The 23,203-nt window shown below is 40.6% G+C and overlaps 1 protein-coding gene across 2 annotated transcripts in view; it reads left to right on the top strand.

Annotated features, from left to right (window-relative positions):
- Nucleotides 1–23,203, top strand: part of fhit (fragile histidine triad diadenosine triphosphatase) — a 368,692-nt gene that overhangs the window by 318,813 nt on the left and 26,676 nt on the right. For both annotated transcript variants that reach the window (XM_037102526.1, XM_037102527.1), the window contains one exon: nucleotides 10,532–10,600. In XM_037102526.1, the coding sequence (XP_036958421.1) occupies nucleotides 10,532–10,600 (69 nt within the window). The remainder of the gene's footprint in view (nucleotides 1–10,531; nucleotides 10,601–23,203) is intronic.

Below are 23,203 nucleotides of genomic sequence, written 5' to 3'. Positions count from 1 at the left end.
ATTAGAGCATAAACCACAGATCAAACCAATAGCTAACCACAAACAGTGATTGTCAGCTTTGACCACTGGCATGGTAATTGATGTTAAAATCTGTTTTCAAATCCTTCACGGTTTTATTTTTAAGAGGAAAGAGACGTGATGCATTGACTACTGGGTACTCGTCGAATATTGTTGCATTGACCACTTACAACTCGTGGTTGAACTGCAACATGTTGACAGATTTGCTGCTGATGTGATCCCATCACAAATAGTGCTCAAGTTTAATTTATTGTTTGCACATTGTCATTTAGTTATTATAATTTCATTTTGCAATGTTCTGATGTTTGGAAATTTAGGCATCTTTGCATTTAGTTTCGTATTCTCTTATCACTTATTTTACATCACCCCTCTTAACATAGCTGCTGTCTTGCCAAAACTGTCTAAAAGTAACAACTGAAAAGTCAGAATTTAATCAAATTACCATTAAATTAATGACTTTGTAGTAAAGGTTTAATTTGGTGATGTTGGTGAAATTTTATAAAATGCTTTTGAAATGCTGCAACTACATTCATTTATGATGCCCCTAAATGTAAATTTACAGTGTTAGTCATTGGGGGTCACACTGATGTTAGGGTAATTAGGCCTGTTAGAGGAAGAAACAAAGTAGAAATATAACAAGTCATACTAGTGACTACTGTAATTCTTATTTTATATTCAAGGCCCCGTTTAGGGATGATTTGGGTTTTTTTTGTGTCACCACTGTCAGACAGCAAATCTGATGGTGTTGATGTCTGATGGTGGTGACAAAAACACACTTTTTCTGATAAACTCATTAGTTATATACAGGAGCCATCTTGTTTTTTGTTTGTTTGTTTGTTTTTTTTCGTTTGCTTGCTGCCTCTGGCTTCTTTTTCTAATGCATACATTTGTCATAATTTAAAATAGTCCTTTTTATACAAAAGAGATGGTGGTAATATGTCATGATTGTGACAATTGACAATAATGTTATAAAAGGTTTTGAAAAAAAAACAATATCTGAATATGTGTATAATGAACGTGTATGTGTATAATAAACTAGAGACACATTTTGACTGACCACAAAATAACAATGATTAAAATTCACAGCTTTTAGTTTTAAATGTTTTACATACATACATACATGTTTTACACATATAATGTTTTATACATTTAAGATGATTTTTTATCAAATTGAAATGCTTTTCTCTGGGCTGACATATATTCATATACATTTTAAAATTATAAACAAAAACATGTAAAAATCATACACTTGTTTAAAATATCCACAGTCAATCAACTATGAGTATTTTAGAGTAGAAAATGTTACTAGATGTTAACAGAATTAGCACTTCCTTCTTGGGACATGTTTTTTTGCATGCTTTGGACATCGTGACTTACAGCAGAGGACACAAAACATTAGTGAAAATTGAACTTGAAAATCTGAACTTTTTTCCCATAACTTTTTTTCAACAAGTACTCCAAAATACAGTATATGACAAAATGAGTTATTTGTCATTGGTTTCCTATACCGCACATACAATAACTTCTGATCCGGTAGTTTCTAACTGTTAACATTGTTTTTCATACCAAGAATGGGGTGTCGTTTATTGTAGAATCAACGCCATCCCCTCGCTGTACCCTGCCATGCACCTCCCCAGCATCGCATCTCCCAAGGAATGTAACGACAGGTTGTAGTGATGTGGGCCAAAAAATGTGATTGGATCACTTGGAACAACCACATTTTCCAACTTCTCATCCAGTGCTCATCTGCGGTGCTGATAACAGGGATGGAGACCAGTAGTTTCCTCAGCAATTATACTGAACTTGCCAGCATCGCCAACTGCCACTGTTGCAGTCACTCCTGACTGGTCGGCCGGTGCTCTCCTTGGGTTACACTTCTCTCACAGAGCCTCTCTTCACTCCTTGAGAGACTCAGGATGAGAGAGAGAGCGGACATGCTGAATGTCCCAAGGGCAGTCTTCCCCTTAGCACCGGCTTGCCAAAACCAAGTTGTTCAAGCTGTGTTGTTATTTGGCTGCCACGGCCCTCCCTGCAGACACTCTGCCTGCCCTCTTTTTCTAGTCCAGAGACACAGCTGTAGGTCGATGTGTTCATAAAGAGAAAGCACAGCTGTAATCTGCTTACCCCCTGGCAGCAATGTGGACACACTAGTGCGCATGTATAAATGAGCACATGAATCACTGTGTTTATATTTTTGATCCTGCAGATTCGGTCACATTTTCAGAAGACCTTTCATAAACTAATTACTGAACCAAACTTCATGAATGTTTTTTTGTGCCAAAATAGTATGTGTTCCACTGCTGACTATACATATTTGTGAGTTTGTGAACCGCGCAATCCGATTTTGCTGGTTTTAAACTGTAAAACATGGCTCGCTGTTTGCTTTTCTTCGTATGCTCATCACAAGCTCATTTGAGCAGCTCCTTTCCGTGGAGCAATGTGTTAGTTTTGTGACGGTGTGAGCACACAATAAGCCACATTTTGACCAGTGGAAGGTGATTATAACCTGAGTTTGTTCACTGGCCACTGAGCAATAGAAAGATGAATATCATCTCCACGGCTGTTTCCTGAGCATTGACCCTATTTCTTATACCTCAGAGTCCAGCTCTGTCCAAATCACACCATGATTAAAAGAACGTATTGGGTCAGCAGCCGCTGTTCCACCATTGTTTGTTCCGGATCATCAAAATTAAACAAACAAACAAAAAAAGGTTTGACTTTATGTGTAATTAATCTAGTATATGTTTCTTATAAATAATAGAAAGAAATTACTATTCTATGATACTCATTTTTTTTAGGCACCTCTATATATACGCTGCTCAAACAATTAAGGGAACACTTTAATCCCACATCAAATCTTGATGAATGAATGATTCAAGTTGAAAAGCTTTACTGTAATATATTGTATGATTCATTGAGAACAAACTGACTGGGAAAAGACTGTTGCATGGTTACTCTTTGGGTCTCTGCACTTTTTAGTAGATGTGCGCTCAAGTCGCTGCATAACCAAAGCATGGACCTCCTTTTACCTAGATGACTTTAATGGCTTGGTCTGAAGAATGGGCCTGGTTCCACACATTTTAGATGATTCTACACCTAACCAGTTTAGGGTGTGCAATGAAGTGGAAGAAGCTGAATGTCAAAATAGCCTTGAGCCCCAAAAGACCCTGATGATCTGGTGGCACCCTGCATGGCAACCTTTGCCATCAGTGTATGAATGGGTGAATGTGACAGGTGTTGTAAGTGCTTTGAGTAGTCTATAGCCTGAAAAGCTATATTATATTGCCAAAAGAATTCGCTCACCTGCCTTGACTTGCATATGAATTTAAGTGACATCCCATTCTTGATTCATGGGCTTTAATATGATGTTGGTCCACCCTTTGCAGTTATAACAGCTTCAACTCTTCTGGGAAGGCTTTCCACCAGGTTTAGGAGTGTTTATAGGAATTTTTGACCATTTTTTCAGAAGCACATTTGTGAGGTCACACATGGATGTTGGACGGGAAGGCCTGGCTCTCAGTCTCCGCTCTACTTCATCCCAAAGTTGTTCTGTCAAGTTGAGGTCAGAACTCTGTGCAGGCCAGTCAAGTTCATCCACACCAAACGCTCTCATCCATGTCTTTATGGACCTTGATTTGTGCACTGGTGCACAGTCATGTTGGAACAAGAAGGAGCCATCCCCAAATTGTTCCCACAAAGTTGGGATCATGGAATTGTCCAACATCTCATGGTATGCTGAATCATTCAGAGTTCCTGTCAGTGGAACTAATAGGCCAAGCCCAGCTCCTGAAGAACAACCCCACACCGTAATCTCCCCTCCACCAAACTTTACACTTGGCACAATGCAGTCAGACAAGTACCGTTCTCCTGCCAACCACCAAACCCAGACTCGTCCATCAGATTGCCAGATGGAGAAGCACAATTCATCACTACTACGGACGTGTCTCCACTGCTCTGGAGTCCAGTGACGGCGTGCTTTACATCACTGCATCTGACACTTTGCATTGTACTTACTGATGTATGGCTTGGATGCAGCAGCCTGGCCATGGAAACCCATTCCATGAAGCTCTCTACAAACTGTTCTTGAGCTAATCTGAAGGCCACATGAAGTTTAGAGGTCTGTAGTGATTGACTCTGCAGAAAGTTTGTGACCTCTGAGCACAATGCGCCTCAGCATCCACTGACCCCGCTCCATCATTTTACGTGGCCTACCACTTCACGGCTGAGTTGCTGTTGTTCCCAATCACTTCCACTTTGTTATGATACGACTGACAGTTGACTGTGGAATATTTAGGAGCAAGGAAATTTCACCACTGGACTTGTTGCACAGGTGGCATCCTATCACAGTACCATGCTGGAATTGACTGAGCTCTTGAGAGTGACCCATTCTTTCACAAATGTTTGGAGAAACAGTCTGCATGCCTAGGTGCCTGCCTTTATACACCTGTGGCCATGGAAGTGATTGGAACACCTGATTTCAGTTATTTGGATTGGTGGGTGAATAATTTTGACAATATTGTCTATGTAGTTTATTATTATAGATATCTACCAAGAGCTACCTTCCGCTATACCAACAGTCATCATACTATATGGGCATGGTATTTATTCAACCAGGCCGCAGTCTTTTTTCAGATTGCCCAACAGCAGGCAGGCAGTTTGTCATTCACCAGCCTGCACTTGGATGCTAAGAGACACAAGCACCGCATGGCCATCATTTTCCCATGAGTGAAAGTAGACCTGTTGTACTTGGGGTCCCCATAGCATAGGGAGGAGGTGGAGCGGTTTGTCCTGTAATCAGGGGTTCGCTGATTCACCAGCTCCCCCAGCTGCATGTTGAAATATCCTTGAGCAAGTCACTAAACACCAAATGGCTCTATATGAGCAGGTTGGCACTTTGCATGGCAGCCTCTGCCATCAGTATGTCACTATGTGTGAATGGGTGAATGTGACAAGTGCTCTAAAGCACTATTAGCACTCGACTGGAAAGTCCATTTACCCTTACCATCTATCAGCTCCAAAACAACTGGGTCATGAAACCTCTAATGACTAGGTGTTCAACATCCTCAGAGACTTGAACTTGGGACAGTATTTTTGGTCCCCCAACACTTTAAGCCTCCGATACAGAAGAGAAATGTTTTGGTGAGGACTGACAGCCACTCAAATAACGTCTTCTCACTCTGGCATTATTTTACATAAATCAGGTCTGTCATACATTCAATGCAGATAGGTCATATACACAAGCAGTAATGCAGAGGTGCAAATAGTAATTAGGGGTTCAGTACCTTGCTTAAGGGCAACTAAGCAGTGCTCAGGAGGTGAACCGGCCCCTCTGGTGACCAGGCCACAATCCCTGGGTCTTGAACCTACAGTCCCCAAGCTGAGTCCCACTGAGTCATTTGAGAATGCACGTTTCATACCCAATCATAATTACCATTCAACAGGTGTTTTTGAGTCTATACTTGGAGAGGGAGAGGGATTCCTCCTCTGCGGTTCTTCCTGAGGTGTCTACCATCCATTATTCTATTGGGAAAGCCTCCTAGTTGCAGCAGTAAGTTTGATTTTTAAAGAGTAATGTACTCCATCCTCCTGTATGACCATATCCACCTCTAAAATGGTGAGAAAACTACCACTAAAGCTACTGCTGACAATGACCCTAATGAAGACCTATGTTGGTTGCTACATGTCCCACAGTGTGTCTTAGATTGTTTTTGAAGGAGACTTGCATTTTATATTTTTTTATCAAGATTGTTTTCACCCATGCAATTAACCCCGCACAAGATGGAATATGGTGAGAGAGCACAAGACCTTTGATGATTCCATACCATGAAAACTGAGTTTTCTTTGGATCCCATTGCAGTGTTTACCATGAAATGAGAAGTTGTTGTAAATTGACTGTACATTGTCTAGTCTAACCCACATTTTACATGTTTGGCCAGAGTCCCAGCCATAACACATTTACATGCATATTAGGAGGTATATTCATGACATCACCTACTGGCAACAGGAAGAAAACCTTTTGTGACATCATCATTTGATTTACATGTTACTGACACAGTATGGTCTGTTATGTAGTTAACCTAACATGCAATTGGTGAGTGTTCTCCGGTACTACAGGAGTCACACTGAACACATTACAATTCAGAGACGTGTTGAACTATCCATGTCTGGGCATAGGTCCAGGCCTGCAGCACGCCCCAGCTCTCCCATTACAAATGAATTGAGGGAGGGAAATCTCTCAAATGAAAAAGCAAATTACCTTATTTATGTTTTACAGGTTGCCCCAGCACTTTTTGGAATTGACATGCTTTTAGTCAGTAGAAAAATATAATACATTTGCATCTGTGTTGTGTGCCCCATACAGCTTTCTCACATACAGCTTGGTCTACGAAAAGTCAACAAAAAGTCCCTTTTGTCAGGCTTGGGCAGAAAAAGAGGACTCAGATGCAAGTAGGCAGAAGTAATGACAGGCTTTATTCTCTGAATTTCAACTCCTCAGACAGAATGATAACAGAACAGGCTATGAAAATCTATGGTATCAACGGACAAGATGAGGAAAGACAATCAACACAAGGAAATAACAAAAGGCGCTCCCCGGAAAAGGCTACTCTAATCTTAATACTTTGAACTATGAAATTTAACAAGCAAAAAACACTCGGAAGAGGAAATTGCTCAGGCTATAAAAATTAACTACTCTATATTTACAAAACTTACAACAGAAAATGCTCCAGAAGGAGGAAAACAAAATGCTATGAAAAGTTCAAACTGAAACAAAATCTCTAACCAAAAAAACTTTATGAAATCAAAATCACTCTTCTCAAGAGGACCCAATGGAGAAAATAAAACTTGACAATACTTAACATATATAACAATCAAGGCTGTGAACAGGGCTGGATGTACTCAACGAGACAAACAAAATACCCTGGGTATGCAGACAGGGGGAGACAAAGACTTTATACACATGGGGGAGGGAGCACAGGTGGAAACAATCAAGGATTAGGGATGACGTCAGACCGGTGACACAAGAGGAAGGGCAAGTGACCTGAAACGAGAGGAGAGTTACCTTTCAAAATAAAACATGAAATTCACAAGACAAAAACCCAAGACAGGACATCCCTCACGCGATGTGACACCTTTTAGCCATTGTAGCATTTAGTCAAGGAAATAAAGCATTCTGATCACATTTTTACAAGTAATCTACCATACAGCAAACTCAATCGACTGAATATGACAATTCAATGGTTGTGTAGGGTATTTAATAAAACACAATTTCAAGTAAAATATCTTTTCTTCTTGCTCTTTTTTCCATACATCTCAGTTATATGCTTTAAAAGGCCTGAATTTAATTAGATTCAAAGTATTTGTTGATCTTTATCGAAGAAAACATTTGCTCATACAAGTAGATGCTCCTGAACATGATCAGGACACAGGCAGCCTGATGACAGAGCTGTGGCAACATGTTTCGGATGAATAGTGCAAACTTACCTGCCCCAACAGTCAAACTTGGCCTTCAGTTTTAGTTCTAAGTGGTCTGGAGCACTATTAACAAAATTCCAAATGGATTTGTGAACAGCTCAAACCTGAATTTCTTCTTCTCAAACTTGGCATTTCTCCTGCCAAATTCTGCTGTAAGTGCCACCAGTGTTTCGATGCATCTCTATTTGGGAATGCGGTGGTCAACATGTTGGAACGTTCCAACAGGTTGGAACGTGGGCATGATTTCACTGCTGTAATATGGTTCTCCCACAAATGCAATTTTGTTCCAAAGGCTTTGCATCATGCATGCATGTCTGTGCTCAGGTGTTTGCATCCCTGCAGTTTGATATTGAGGTTGTTGAGATGCTCCGTTATGTCACACATAAAAACCAAGTCAATTGAATCCACTTTTCATACTTTAGTTGCAGGGAAGGCTTTCCCCTTCATAGTCATGAAACTGGCAATGTCCTCATAAAATCTGCGCAGCACTTTAACCATGCTTAGCCAGTGTACCAGTGCATGAAAAGGTAGCTCTTCATACTCAGCATTTTCCTCCTCCAACAGTGTCCTGACTTGGCAATGGTTTATGCCCCATGCCTGGGTGAAATTCATAATTTTCGTAACCACTGTCATCATATGTTACATGCCTACTAAGTACACTAAATACATATTTTGGTAAACACTCACTATTCTCAAAGAAATGTTGCAAATCCAGCTGTTGTTTGAAATGATGATAAAAGTCATTTTTCTGGAGCTTCAGCATCTTTGTGTTTACCAAACCAACCAATACAGTAGCCTGGCCAGTTCAACTTCCTTATCTTGTCCTGCAGCAGACTAGAGGCTACAGTAGCCCTTTTCACACAGAGACTCTATTATCTCCACAGTGAAGGTTTACCAATTCTCTGCATTTGTTTGATCACACAGAACCAAGCAGCTCCAATGCAAAGCTGCACGTCTGTGTATTTTCAAGGTGTTTCCCCGGCTTCTACCTGTCACTCTAAACGCACGGACAGTTAATAATCATATGGATGCTATAATAATGTGTTGTGGTTGAGATCATGACCCACCAAACATCCTGGAAAGTGACAGGGTCACATTTTCTGCTCTGAATTACATAATTACGTAATCACCATCAGTAAATAGCACGCTGTCTGTAACTACATCACAACAGACACTTCTCAGTGTGTAAATTCAGTATTCAGTTGCCAAAGAGACTACTAGTTACTACATTGCTGTTGTTTGGTCCTGTAACTTTGCTTTGTGGGTCATTTCTCTTGTGTTGGATTAGTGGAGGATCAGTTTAGCTGTTAGACTGTGAGCACCGCCAGATCGACGCACCCCCACTCCGTGCCTCCAGCATATCCATTCACACAGATGCCAGCTAGTCTCAGCTGTGGCTCTGTAACTACCTCTGGAGCTGCAGCGAAACTGTCCCCCTCTCCACATCTTAAACTTTCACATGGGGGATGATGGTGCACTCAAAATACAGCGTGAATGAGCCTAGTGACTCACCATTGTCTTTCGAGACAGATAAGGTATAACAAGAAGGGACTTGCTTCAAAAAAAACTCATTATGTCATAACAATGTAAAGTCTCTTGAAGTAAACATGTTTGTGATGCTGTAATCCTTCCCCCCCAGTGAAGTTTCATAATGCACAAACAAGATACAAAAGAGTAGAGTGGCATAGACAGAGATACCATTCACCCTTTAAAAAGACACTGCATCTGCTCTGACAAAAGGGAGCTCAGAGATTACTTTTTTGAATCTTCTTTCCCAATTATATATATTATATTACATCAATCCCTTTTTTTCATGTATCTGTAATCTAATTATGTCTTATTTTCTGTAACTTTACTGGAGTACAGTACAGTTACCTTTTCGTTGTGTTCTGATGATGTAAGCCAGTTACATGTATTCCATCACTCCACAAGTTTGCCATTAAAAAAAACACCATATCTGATGAAAATCTATCTGTGTGGCTCAGGCAGAATTGGTCACAGATGAGGCAATGTATTGAAGTTTTATTAACATTGTGTTTGGTCTCATTCACTGATTTCCTTCCTCACCCTGATTATCTCCAAGAAGTTATAGTGACAGGCAACCAAATGAAACGCAACATTACCTTGAGTAAAATTGTGGATTTCTTTGAACATTTGAACATTGAGAGAAACATTTGGGACTATGTAAATACAAAACTCAGTAAAGACATATAACCGTGGACTCTAACCCTTTTTTTCAACCAAGAAGGTTAAGTTTTTGCCTGTGTCTGTTGGTTGGTTAGTTGGCTGGTTGGTTGGTTGGGTGATTGGGTGGTTGGTCAGCAGAATGACAAAAACTACTGAACAGATTTCTAACAAGCTCAGGTGGAGGACTGGTCTTGGCCCACAATAGACACCACTTCTAAACACATGTTTCATGTAATGTTCCTAAAACAAGGATTTTGTACCTATCATTTTTTTTTCTTTTTTTTTTTTTTAACAAATGATCTTGTGTTTTGTCTTTCATAAAGCTTGATTACTTACTTGTTATCTCCTATGCAACCACATCTTTAAAGACTTAATTTTATTTACTGACAAGTAATATCTGAGAACAAGGGATGATGTTTCTGCTTTTGTGAGTGTTTTTTTTTTTTTTTTCAGCATGTATTCAGTAATATAAAGCAGTTTCTTAGGGACGTTATCATATCATCCATGCAGAGACAGAAATCAAAGTTAACTATACAGATGGCCAAGTTTGTGACAGCAGGGGGTTGACACCAGAAGGGGGGATGGAAAAAGTCAATTAAATCCTTACAAGCATAAAAATAAAGAGTCTCGATGGTGTACAGGTAGCACGCTTGGTGAAATGCACGGTCACCCTCATGTGTTTTGTGGCATGGCAGTAACACTTCTCCAATGTACTGTGAAGTAATAAAAACTCTCTAAGGAACCCGTCTCTGTCAAATCAGCCTGTCAAACAACTCCCAAATGAACAAGTACCTGGTTGGTAGAAAGAGCACCACATCTTAACCATTGTCTTCTCTTGTGTGTTTGCTTCCAGCATGTCCATGTCCATGTGCTGCCCAGGAAGGCAGGGGACTTTGAGCGGAATGACAGTGTGTATGATGAGGTAAGATGGCAGATTGGTGACTAACTTAAGTGCTTGGTGCCTGCAATATCATACAAGAGAGAACCTGTATTTGACTTAAAATGACAACTCTTTTAATCATTTTCTACCATGAACAGAATAGAATAGAATACAATATATTGCAATTACACAGTCTACACCGCTGTGTAAAATGTCACTCAGAGGTGGATTTCTGAACTTATGTTAGAAGCTTTGAGTGTATTGTATCATTCTTTGTATGTACTTTGGAACATTACTTTATTGTAACTTATCTTTTCATTTGATCCTAATATGCCAAACAGTTTTTTAAAGTTTAAGCATGCTCTAGGTTCACTAGATGAATCATTGATGATCTCTGTGATGTTTAATAATGATGATTGAGATGTGCAGGTGCCACAGCCATGCTTAAAAGTCTCATGTCATGACAGCTGTTGTGATGCTGTTGGAGAGCCTCACTGAAGATACTAAATCAATTGTACCTTTACTTATTTGCTGTTCTTGTCACTGACAAGTGTGATACGTGGTAGAGCAGGAAACAGCAGACATACACAAACAGTACTTTTCCCATTTCCACGATGACTCATATTTATAAAACAGAATCAGGCATACAAACAGGTTTCAAAATCTGATGAAAACCATGCCTATGCATATATCTTGCTTGATATGAATCTACACAGAGTTTTATCAGGGGTTCAGTGACTCAAAGGTCCATGTATTGAGGTCAGTCTGGCCATATGCAATAACACTTACATTATATGTATATATATATGTATGTATGTATATGTATATGTATATATATGTATATGTATGTATATATATGTATATGTATGTATATATGTACATATGTATATATATATATATATATATATATATATATAGATGTACATATATACATACATATATATATTTTTTTTTTTTTTTTTTTTTTTTATTTTATTTGCTAAGTGCCAGAATAACGGGAGAAGGATTTTTTTTAGCCAATTTTTTATTACTTTCTTCAAAGTCAGACGTTTACATACATGTCATTAGTATTTGGTACCACTGCCTTTAAACTGTATGACTTGGGTCAAACGTTTTGAATATCCTTCCACAAGCTTCTCACAATAGTTGGCAGGAAATTTGGCCCATTCCTCCTGACAGAACTGGTGTAAGTGAGTCAAGTTTGTAGGCCGTCTTGCTCGCACATGCCTTTTCAGCTCTGCCCATATATTTTCAATAGGATAGAGATCAGGGCTTTGTGATGGCCACTGCAAAACATTGACTTTGTTATCCTTAAGCCACTTTGTAACCAGTTTGGCAGTATGCTTCGGGTCATTGTCTATTTGGACCCAAGCTTTAACTTTCTGGCTTATGTCTTGAGATGTTGCTTCAGTATTTCCACATAATGCCCTTTTCTCATGATGCTATCTATTTTGTGAAGTGCACCAGTCCCTCCTTCAGCAAAACAACCCCACAACATGATGCTGCTACCCCCGTATTTCACAGTTGGGAAGGTGTTCTCAGGCTTGCAAGCCTCCCCCTTTTTCCTCCAAACGTAACGATGGTCATCATGGCCAAACAGTTTGATTTTAGTTTCGTCAGACCACAGGACATGTCTACAAACATTTAGGTCTTTGTGCCTGTGTGCATTTGCAAACTGTAATCTAGCTTTTTTATGTTTCTTTTGGAGTAATGGCGTCTTCCTTTCAGCCCATGTCAGTACAGTACTCGTTTCACTGTGGATAATGACACACTCTTACCAGCTTCAGCAAGCATCTTCTCAAGGTCTTTTGCTTTTGTTCTTGGGTTGATATGCACATTTCTGACCAATGCATGTTCATCTCTGGGACACAGAACCTGTCTCCTTCCTGAGCGGTATAATGGCTGGACATTCCCATGGTGTCTACACTTGCATATAATTGTTTGAACAGATGAACGTGGCACCTGGAAATTGCACCCAAGAATGAACCAGACTTGTGCAAGTTCACAATTCTCTTCCTGATATCTTGGCTGATTTCTTTTGACTTTACCATGATGTTACACAAAGAAGCAGTGTGTTTCAAGTGTGCCTTAAAATCCACAGGTGTGTCTCTAATTAACTCAAATGTTGTCAATAAACCTATCAGAGGCTTCCAAAGACATGACATCATCATCTGGGCTTTCCCAAATTGTTTAAAGGCATAGTAATCTTAGTGTATGTAAACTTCTGACTTTGAAGAAAGTAATAATTTAAAAAAAAATGTCTAAAGAAAATCCTTCTCTCATTATTCTGGCATTTAGCAAATAGGAATAATTTTGTCAATCCTAATGGACCTAAAACAGGAAAAGTGATTGTCTGATTTCATGTCAGACAGTGAGGGAAAAAAAGCACGTGTCTTTTCATATAGTGTATGCAAACCTCTGGTTTCAACTGTACATAAAATAAGAATAAAATGCATATTTTTTTTCAGTCAATTCTTCTTGAATTACAGATTTTCACTGGCCACATTTTTTTCTACAACTGGCAAAATGTCACTATATGAACTGCTCCAAAAACAAAAGTGAAAGTGGAAAATTGTGCTCACAGCAGCGAGTGACCCAGCTGTCTGTGTACCGTGAGACAACCCAACCAAAACACATGGTGAAGGAATAACAGTTCAGGGGCCACAAACAGGAGGCCGTCTATTGAGGACCACTGGTCTAGAAGATGTTCTGCTGCTGAGGACTTTTTTAAATTCAGTTATCTTTTGAATAGTATATTTGTATATCCATCTTTTTACTACTAGAATGACACCACAGCATACATGTAGCATCTTTTATCACTGCAAAGGATGAGTGAATGAAACACCGAGATACTTTTGAATGAAGAAACACACCTTCACATTCGTGTTATCCAAAAAGTTGTAATTATAGGAGATAAAATGTAGTCTTGATCAGCTCAGCACACACTTGATTTACAGCTTTTAAATAGAGAAAGAGACAGACAGACAGAGAGAGATAGATAGCTCAAAGTAGCAGTTGGCGGGTGGGCCCATTTATATTTTAGTGCTGCACTGTTTTGGGCCGCTTGTTTGTTACTGCTGGAATTTGAACACACAATTCAATTCTAATGAACGGATTCACCTGTGGCTCCTAATATCTTTAATTAAACATCTGAGAGATGAGTCTGAACAAATATCAGTGGGCTCTACAGCCCCCTGGAGCCAAAATCTCCAAACCAATGAACCACAACACTTCAATAAGAAAATAATGAACATGCCTTTCAGGCTGTTTTAAATTTCACTGTGACATTTAGAGTTTGTAACAAGAGAGTCTGTAGCAAATGAATATCAATAACTGGTGAGTTTGATATGAATATTCTAATAACCACATCTAATAAAAAGAACTTCACTATACTTCCTCATCATGCCTGAGGGGAGAAATGAAATGTGCAGTTCCACAGCAGAGTCCCAGCAGCTAAATATAAATAGGCTTGTTTTTAATTTGCATGTGATCATAAGGGTTATTGTAAGAGCAGTAGCACCACCACCATTTACATTTTCTACGTCACATCCAGCAAATGAGAACATTTTTCTTTGAGGTGTTTTTCTTTGTGGTGAATCATCACCCACTGTTTATTCCACTCATACCTTACCACTATTAAATGTGTTATTGCCCAGATTTCACACATTTATTTGTTGATAAATAGTCTTTAGGAGGCAACAGATTAATTGAAGCCCTTTTCTATCAACACTGTAACAAAGGAAGGAAAAACAGCCAGCTAGTCTCTTTTGGTTTTGAATGCTCACAGCTCAATGCGTCAGCTGCTCTCATGGATATCATTGCATAATGATTTTGCAAAAGGCAGCATAAGGCAATTGTGCATTTTTTATTTAAAATTTCAGGTTTCAAAATACAAAACCACCTTCACATACAGATTGGTGACAAGTTAAAGGAAAAGGTGGAATAAATGAGCTGAGAAACGTAATGAATACAAGTGCTTTCATACAGTGCAAGAGAGCTCACTGAATGAGAAAGTCGTTTTCTGCTAAGCAATGTGTTTCCAGTCACAAACAAACCAAACTGAATTCCATTCAAATGTTTAATTAGAATGGAAGTTCATTTCTTACACTGATATAAATGAATGCTTTTTAAAAGAAAAAGCAGCCTAATGGTCAAAGAAGCATTTTGAAAGATATGGCCTGAAACTGACTTTAAATCAACCAGAAAACATGATCCATGTTATCCATGTGTGAAGAAACATCAAAGATGGGTATGTACCACTGTGTTGTAAAGATATCTACTGAAGTTAGCAAGCTAACCCGCGAGGCATAGCAGTCCTGTCTCATAATACTCGCCGACAGCGCATGCCCCCATGTGCCTGCCAGCGACCGTCCCGCCGAAAATACACTATATTACCAAAAGTATTCGCTCACCCATTCAAATGATCAGAATCAGGTGTTCTAATCACTTGGCCTGGCCCCAGGTGTATAAATTCAAGCACTCAGGCATGCAGACTGTGAAACAAGACATTTGTGAAAGAATGGGCCGCTCTCAGGAGCTCAGTGAATTCCAGCGTGGAACTGTCATAGGATGCCACTTGTGCAACAAATCCAGTCGTGAAATTTCCTCGCTCCTAAATATTCCACAGTCAACTGTCAGCTCTATTATAACAAAATGGAAGCGTTTGGGAACAACAGCAACTCAGCCACGAAGTGGTAGGCCACGTAAAGTGACGGAGAGGGGTCAGCGGATGCTGAAGCGCATAGTGCAAAGAGGTCGCCGACTTTCTGCACAGTCAATTGCTAGAGAGCTACAAACTTCATGTGACCTTCAGATTAGCCCAAGTACAGTACGCAGAGAGCTTCATGGAATGGGTTTCCATGGCCGAGCAGCTGCAGCCAAGCCACACATCACCAAGTGCAATGCAAGGCGTCGGATGCAATGGTGTAAAGCACGCCGTCACTGGCCTCTAGAGCAGTGGAGACGCGTTCTCTGGAGTGATGAATCACGCTTTTCCATCTGGCAATCTGATGGACGAGTCTGGGTTTGGAGGTTGCCAGGAGAACGGTACATTTCAGATTGCATTGTGCCAACTGTGAAATTTGGTGGAGGAGGAATTATGGTATGGGGTTGTTTTTCAGGAGCTGGGCTTGGCCCCTTAGTTCCAGTGAAAGGAACATTGAATGCTTCAGGATACCAAAACATTTTGGACAATTCCATGCTCCCAACCTTGTGGGAACAGTTTGGAGCGGGCCCCTTCCTCTTCCAACATGACTGTGCACCAGTGCACAAAGCAAGGTCCATAAAGACGTGGATGACAGAGTCTGGTGTGGATGAACTTGACTGGCCTGCACAGAGTCCTGACCTGAACCCGATAGAACACCTTTGGGATGAATTAGAGCGGAGACTGAGAGCCAGGCCTTCTCGACCAACATCAGTGTGTGACCTCACCAATGCGCTTTTGGAAGAATGGTCAAAAATTCCTATAAACACTCTCCTCAACCTTGTGGACAGTCTTCCCAGAAGAGTTGAAGCTGTAATAGCTGCAAAAGGTGGACCGACATCATATTGAATTCTATGAGTTAGGAATGGGATGGCACTTCAGTTCATAGAATGAGTAAAGGCAGGTGAGCGAATACTTTTGGTAATATAGTGTAGGTGCTGTCATCCCTGCCACTGGCCAGACTTTAGCTTCTCTGCGCTGACCTGAACTGGACCACGGGCCGGGTCGGGTCGATCGTCGGGCCGGGTTGGGTCGGCACTTGATCAAGCATTTGTGTGTGTGTGTGTGTGGTTTTTTGTAATAAATCAAAATAATGACAGTACTTCCAGCTACAAAAGGCGCATCGCTCTCCTCCCTCCATGTTGTTTGTGCCGCTGAGTGGTTTTACACGTGAGTGAGTGTCCTCGTGCAGAAAACGTGACTTCTCGCTCATGTGACGTCACTCCCTGAGACGCAAGAAGAAAGCAAAAATATATATTTGTACAGAGGAAAATGACAAAAATAATTGTAACGCACAATGATTTGAATAAGTAATTTTAATCTGATTAGTGGTTTGGAAATATTACCGCGTTAGATTACTCCTCACTGAAATAAGTGATCAGATTAGAGTAACGTGTTACTGGCATCACTGATTGTGTAGTGTCGGGCTCAGGCTAATAATTACAGTTAATGTGTCGGGCGGCTGGCTCAGACACAATGTGCACAGGCTGGGCTGGGCTCGGGTCAGGCTTGATTTTTTTGGGCCAGATCTAAGCTCCAAGTGTAAGTGTGTTCCTATGTATGTTATAAATATTGTACATTTTGGCAATTAAATGCATTTTGCTGTAGGTGCAAATCCTGAAAGTGATTGTACACCGTGCATCCTGTCATGCCCATGTAATGTTAGCAAATTTTATTGCATGTAATCATGACATGATTTGGCCTCATTCCCTGAGCGGAGTCCACCTGACAGCACAATGATAATCCACAGGTAATATTTTATGTGCACCAATGTAGCTATGACAAGGAATTATATGTAGACTGGGGTGTTAAGTTTGTGTGTGATGTAAAACACGAACTGTGAGGATTGAGGCTGAGCACTATCAGTGTCTGACTCAGAGTCGGTTTCTGGCTCTGATGGCTCAGACAGGTCGAGCTGGGTCCATCCAATGATGCTGCTAGCTTACTAGTGTTGTGAGGGTCGTGGAACGTGGCGTTCGAACGAAAGAATCTTTTCAGTGAACGAAGTGAACGGGATCACTTCAGGGACTGATTCATTCCTTTCTCTGTTCAGTTGAGCTCAGCCGCGATCATGCCGGCCGGGAGTGGAACTGCCATGACTCACGCAGAGAACTGTCAGGATGTGATTCTCGTTCGCGCTGTGATTCGTTCATGATTTGTGAACCTACTGCACACAGAGAACTGACACTGAGGACGTGATTCTCATTTAAGTACTGTGCTGAAAATGGCGCTGTGTCACTCACCCAGGGCAGAGGAGATGACTCACATTCAATAACCGTACTGCTAACATTAGCGCTGTGTTGCTAACATCCGTGTAGCATCATCTTAAGTGATTTTACTGCACCGTAAAAGTCACTCAAGTTCGCAAACGTGATTCACGTTCATGCTGATTCAGTGACACCGCAAACGTGATTCACGTCCTAAGCAGGTCGTTCGTGAACAAGGGACGCCAGGACATAAATCATGTTCGCCCTGTGATTCGATCATGATTAGATCATGACGCTGAGGACGTGATTCTCGTTCACGTACTGTGCTGAAAGTGGCGCTGTGTCTCTCACTCATGATTCTCATGATTCACGTTCAGTAACCGTACTGCTAAAATTAGCGCTGTGATGCCAACATCCGTGTAGCATCATGTTAAGTGATTTTACTGTGCACAGAGGACACTTTCACAGTGTAATAATTTTAGTTCATGTATACCACTCAGAGCAGCGCTGCGTCTCCTGCGAATGATTGCGCACCGTCCCTCTGTAAGTGAACAGGAACCTCAGGGCTGAATTATTAACTGAATGACGGATCGTTTGGCTGCTTATCAGTTCAGGGAGTTGGAGAGCAGTGAACGATTCAGTGAACGAATCTTTTGAACAAATCATTTTAAATAACGGATTCTAGAGATTCAGTACAGTAAAAAGAACTGCTGTTCCCATTACTATAGCTTACATTGTTACTGTAGTCCTTGTACAGTACATGGAGGCTCCTCTCCTGCGTGTGGGCGTGGCTCCAACGCCTCTAACTGACACGCCCCCAGCATTTCACAGCAGAGAGAAGTGCTTGTTTTTCCATGATTTTGAGACCTAATTTTATATACTTGGCAATTTTTTTAATCTTTCAAATTTGGCTCAGTGGTAAATGACACGTTTCTGTGGTATAACAAACTCATAACACAAATTTATTTCTGCTTTACACGGACTTTAAGGGCTACTGTACAAATGCACACAACAGTTGTATATGTTGTTGCATTTTGTTGATGGTCTGGAATGCTGTTAGAATAAAACTATATAATATATATATATAACTATATAATAATTATTGGTTCTCCACTTAAAATTACACAGAGAAACATTTGAACTTTGTATCAAAACCCTCTGACCAGGCAGTTTCAGCTGGCAGAGAAAGAACACTAACAGTATCCCTCAGTCAAAAGTTCAGCTTGCTGTTCATACTCAGTCACATTTTAACTCTGTGGCTGGTAGAGACACACCAGTCAATCAGATAGCACACATCGGATGTTAAGTTACAATCACTTGCACATATCCAATAGTAGAGGTGGGTAAAAATATCGATCAGTGCATTGAAGCATATTTTTTCCCGATCCAATATCGATTCAGAAAATCCTATGAATCATTCAGGCAAGCAGCGGCCCCGACCATCCGCTGTCCCTCGCCGGACGCCTCTCGGTCCCCGCCTCCAGCAGCTGGAAGCATCTCACCCACGACCTAGCTCGAGGGTCGGAGGATAATGCGCCGCAGAAACACCATCAGAGCTGCGGAGGCGGGTAGCCGATGTCTGACGCATCGCTCTTTCAGAGACTGTAAACTCCCAGCAGCCGGTCTCACCATGGCTGCTGCACCGCACGTCCGCGTGTAGCTCTCATCCGGGGAGAGAGGGGTTCAGACAGGATGTGCGAGCATCTAAAGTGTCGGGTAGTGCCATCGCAAGCACAGGAAAGGCTCCGCACGCCAGAAAGTAGTGACAGCTGTGATGTGGTGATTGCATGTGTGGTTGGGGTCAGGCCAGGGTGGCCAATAGGGTGGCCAGGATTCAGCGTGAGGTGGCCACGGCCACCCCACCCGTCCGCCATTGATCATTTGGCTGTCTGTGGCTAGTAGCTACTGGCTTAGCTAGTAGCTAAGTTAGAGGAGGTTGACTAGCAGCACTTCAACACGTGTGTGTTATTTTCCAGTTGGCAAGCCGACCGGACATGACATGGGGGTGTGGCAGCATCAACGATTCCATTTTTTAAATCGAAGTTCGAGATTGTGACTTAAATTTGGTCGATTTTGATTTAAAGCTGAAATCATGACACCCTTACTGCTGATGCTCCAGAAGGAAGTCACCCCATAGACAGTATATGGTAAAAAGAGTGCACACTTAACTCACTTAACAACCAGGGCCTTCACAGTGCAGTTCAGACTAACTAGCTAACTAAGCAGCAGTTCTTTTAGAACTGGAATATAATTTTTGAATGCGAAACAACAAACGTGAGACGTGCGCAGAGATTGTCTATAGTGTGCAAGCTATATTTTTATTTGTCTAACAGGGAGCACTTGGTTCATTAATTCCATGGGACTTTCTGCTGTTAGCTGGGGGCTGGAGCTAACTATCTGTTACTACCAGCAAACATGAATACTTACTTTCTTGAAAAACTATATCCATTTTTCCTCACTCATTTTCTTCTCCTCATGCTGTTGTAGTCGCTCTGCAAGGTCACAGGGAAAACATGGACTGGACTTTCAGTGATGTGGGCGTTCTCTGTATGAACTAATGGAATGGATTGGATAATGACGCTGAAAGGCTCTGTCTACCTAACACTATGAAGTGAAAGGAAACTGACAGATTTATGATCTTATTTAAGTGAATAATGACAGGTTATATGATTATTTATTTATACTCATATTGTGGCCACTTTATATTGAATTTGTCTGCACTTTTTCTGTAAAAAAAAAAAAAAAAAATGTAAACCATCTGTGAGTGTAGCTTTCAGGAAGTCACTTATAATAGGTGGACATAAACACAGTGGATATAAATCACAGTGCAATGAAGTAAAACACTCACATCATGAAATCCTTTACTAAAAACATGATGAGTATGTTTCAGAAAACAGCTCCTCGCACAATAAAAAGCAATTTATTACTTCTGCCCCTACTGCAAAACAAAGATGTACAGTGCTCTATCTGGAGTTGCCACACAAATTTTTGGGAAAATGTAAAACCTTAATTTGGTTTCCTAAGGCTAGAATGGTTCCCATCAGAAATGTCTCTGCTTTCTGCCCTACTTCTACATCATATCTCCATTCACGTGATGAGATGTACCAAAGACGTTTTAATGTCTTAATTGAAATGGGAGAGAGACAATGGATGAGGAAAGAGATGGAGCAAATACATGCAAGCCATCCAGCGCCACCAGCGCACAAAAAACAATATACTATTTACAATCCTGACTGGGTGAAACTTTTGGAGTTTGAATGGGTATGGCTGATTCAGGGAGACCATTTTTCCACCACATGTGTTTTGAGTCTGGCAAAAATCTCTTAAGGGTATGACGGAAAAAATGCATTGGAAATCCACACAATAACAAAAAAGCATCAAGGTGTTGTATCAAACAAACAAAAACATGCAGCCATAACAACTTGCGACAGAGCTCAACAGTGTCTACCATGGAGTGAAACACGGCCACCCCTCCAACATATGGTCAAGGCTTCCTTTTTCCACAAACCCAAGGTGGCAACCCTAGCTTTATCAGATGCAGATAGTGCATGACAGTCAAGCCACAGTCAACAGGCTGTTTATCACTGACAAGAGAAGGGAAGGGACTTTGGAGTACAGTTGTGTTGTTGTTTTATTTAGATGTAGAGGAGTAAGGGAGGCCAACGCTGCTCACTGAAGCAGCAGGCTGACAGCCGCTCTCTGATAGAGAATAGAGTCAACAGCTTAACGCTGTTGTCGCTATCTGTCTCTGTGCTTGCTCCGTCCCCCTGTCTTCTCCTCTGTTTCCCTCTGTCTTATTATTGGTATCTCTGTCTACCTCTCATGTACCAGATGGCACATTCAGTGTGCATTCTTTACAGTGTCACCTTGCCCAAAAAGAGCTGTCACACTGCATGATACTCCCTTTGTGAGTCTTGTTTGTATTTTTCCAGGATTATTTTACTCTTTGTCTTTGCCTTATTTGTTTTAGTCTTGAGCAACAGAAGGAGTGTACTCCAGATTCCCTCAGTCTTGCTAACTTTACATAGCTTGACATTATTCACAACACCATGAGCCTAAATGAAAATCCATTGACATTCACGGCCCAGCATACCACTTTCAAGCTACAGTATCACAGTTTATTATGGTCACTATTCTCCAAATTCATTATTTGATGTGAATTTTAATTTTAAGTGCCTGATTCAATTTTATTTTTTTCGATTATTTATACTGTTTTTGTAGTGACAGCTACGCCCTTGTTGGACTGTTGAGTCTTGGTTGTTAAACATCAACATATCATAGGTGTTATGCCCAGACAACTGTCATTTACATGTTCACATTATTCCCACTAATCTTATTTACAGTATATACATGGCTTATTGTAGGTGTTTAAAATACACTTCTGCCACCTAGTGTCTTTTCTTTTAACTGCAGTGTGTGCTCTTCATATCAGACATTAGGTACCATTCATGCTCACAACAAAACACAAACAAAGTCCCTGCTTGTAATATCCAACCGGACTATAATATCATTTGTTTTAAGGACTTAAGAACAGCCATGTTTTCATTCTCTGAAGAGAAGGCTGCTCTTTGAGCTGTTGGCCTTGGCCTTTATATGGCTTTATTGATAAGACAGATTGAGATATGACAGGAAACAGGATGAGAGAGGCGGGGGGACTGAAATGCAGCGAAGGGCCCCAGGCAGGGACTCGAACACAGGGCTGCTGCAGTGAGGACAAAGCCAACTGAGCTAAATGGTGCCCTGTATCCTTCTTGCTTGTATAGTATAGTTGCTTATTTTCTCTCCAATCCCTGGGTTGTGCTGAAGAAATCACCAAGCCAGCTGCTGTGATTTAAAAATTACTATTTATATTTAGATTTGCATACTTTTTAAAAATTTATTCTCATACTGTTTTTCAGCATTCTTAAGTGTGGGTTTTGCGAAATTTGTGGACATTTGGCTCTAAAAAGAGGATGGAGGAGAGAACATGTTTTTGGTCCGGTTTGGCCTGCTTTGTTGTTTAAAGCTGTGGGTTTGATGAATTACCCTGGGAGTCAATTATCAGTAATGGTTAGAAATAAGCAAAATTATAGCCTCAAGGCTGCATCAGAACAGTTTGAGATGGATCTCTTGTGCACAACACATTTTATCTGTGTCCAAAATGGCTGTGAGATTTTGATCTTGGACAGAAGTGGACACTGTGGGCCAAGGGTGATAATAAGGAAAATGTATTATTAAAAAGGCCAATAGTTTTTTAACTTGTTTCTGTCTTGTGTTGGTAAAAGGTGTTGATGAAGGTGAATTACAGTGGTTCTGAAGGATGAAAAGACAGGGTATCAACTAAAACATTATTAATCATGTCAATCTGACTAGTACTTTTAGGCACACTGTCACACTGTACATGCAGTATTTAAAAAGGAACAAGGCACAATTCATTGACTACTTTGCCTTGGTAAGAAAATGCCTGTTTGCAGTCATATTAAAAAAAAATTATGTGGGAATTCATTTATTGCTCAATCATCTGTCTGATTAAGCTCAAATGTCAAATCATTGTCAGAAATGTAGACTAAACACTGACTACAGGTACCTGACAAGCCTAACTTCTGACAGAACATTTATTTTATAAGATCTACAATTCTCCTGGTGTCATAGAAAGAGAAGAAATATCGCTCATCTGCTTTCATCAAGTGCTGGTTTGATCTAAGCCATGCCATGTTCAGTTCAGGTTAATTTTTTTGTCAGTGTATATGATGTCAT

This window comes from Acanthopagrus latus, chromosome 6 (assembly GCF_904848185.1).
Source record: "Acanthopagrus latus isolate v.2019 chromosome 6, fAcaLat1.1, whole genome shotgun sequence".
In the NCBI taxonomy this organism is placed as follows: Eukaryota; Metazoa; Chordata; class Actinopteri; order Spariformes; family Sparidae; genus Acanthopagrus; species Acanthopagrus latus.
Note: the sequence above shows the minus strand (reverse complement) of the source record. Positions and strands in the feature narration are given on the sequence as shown.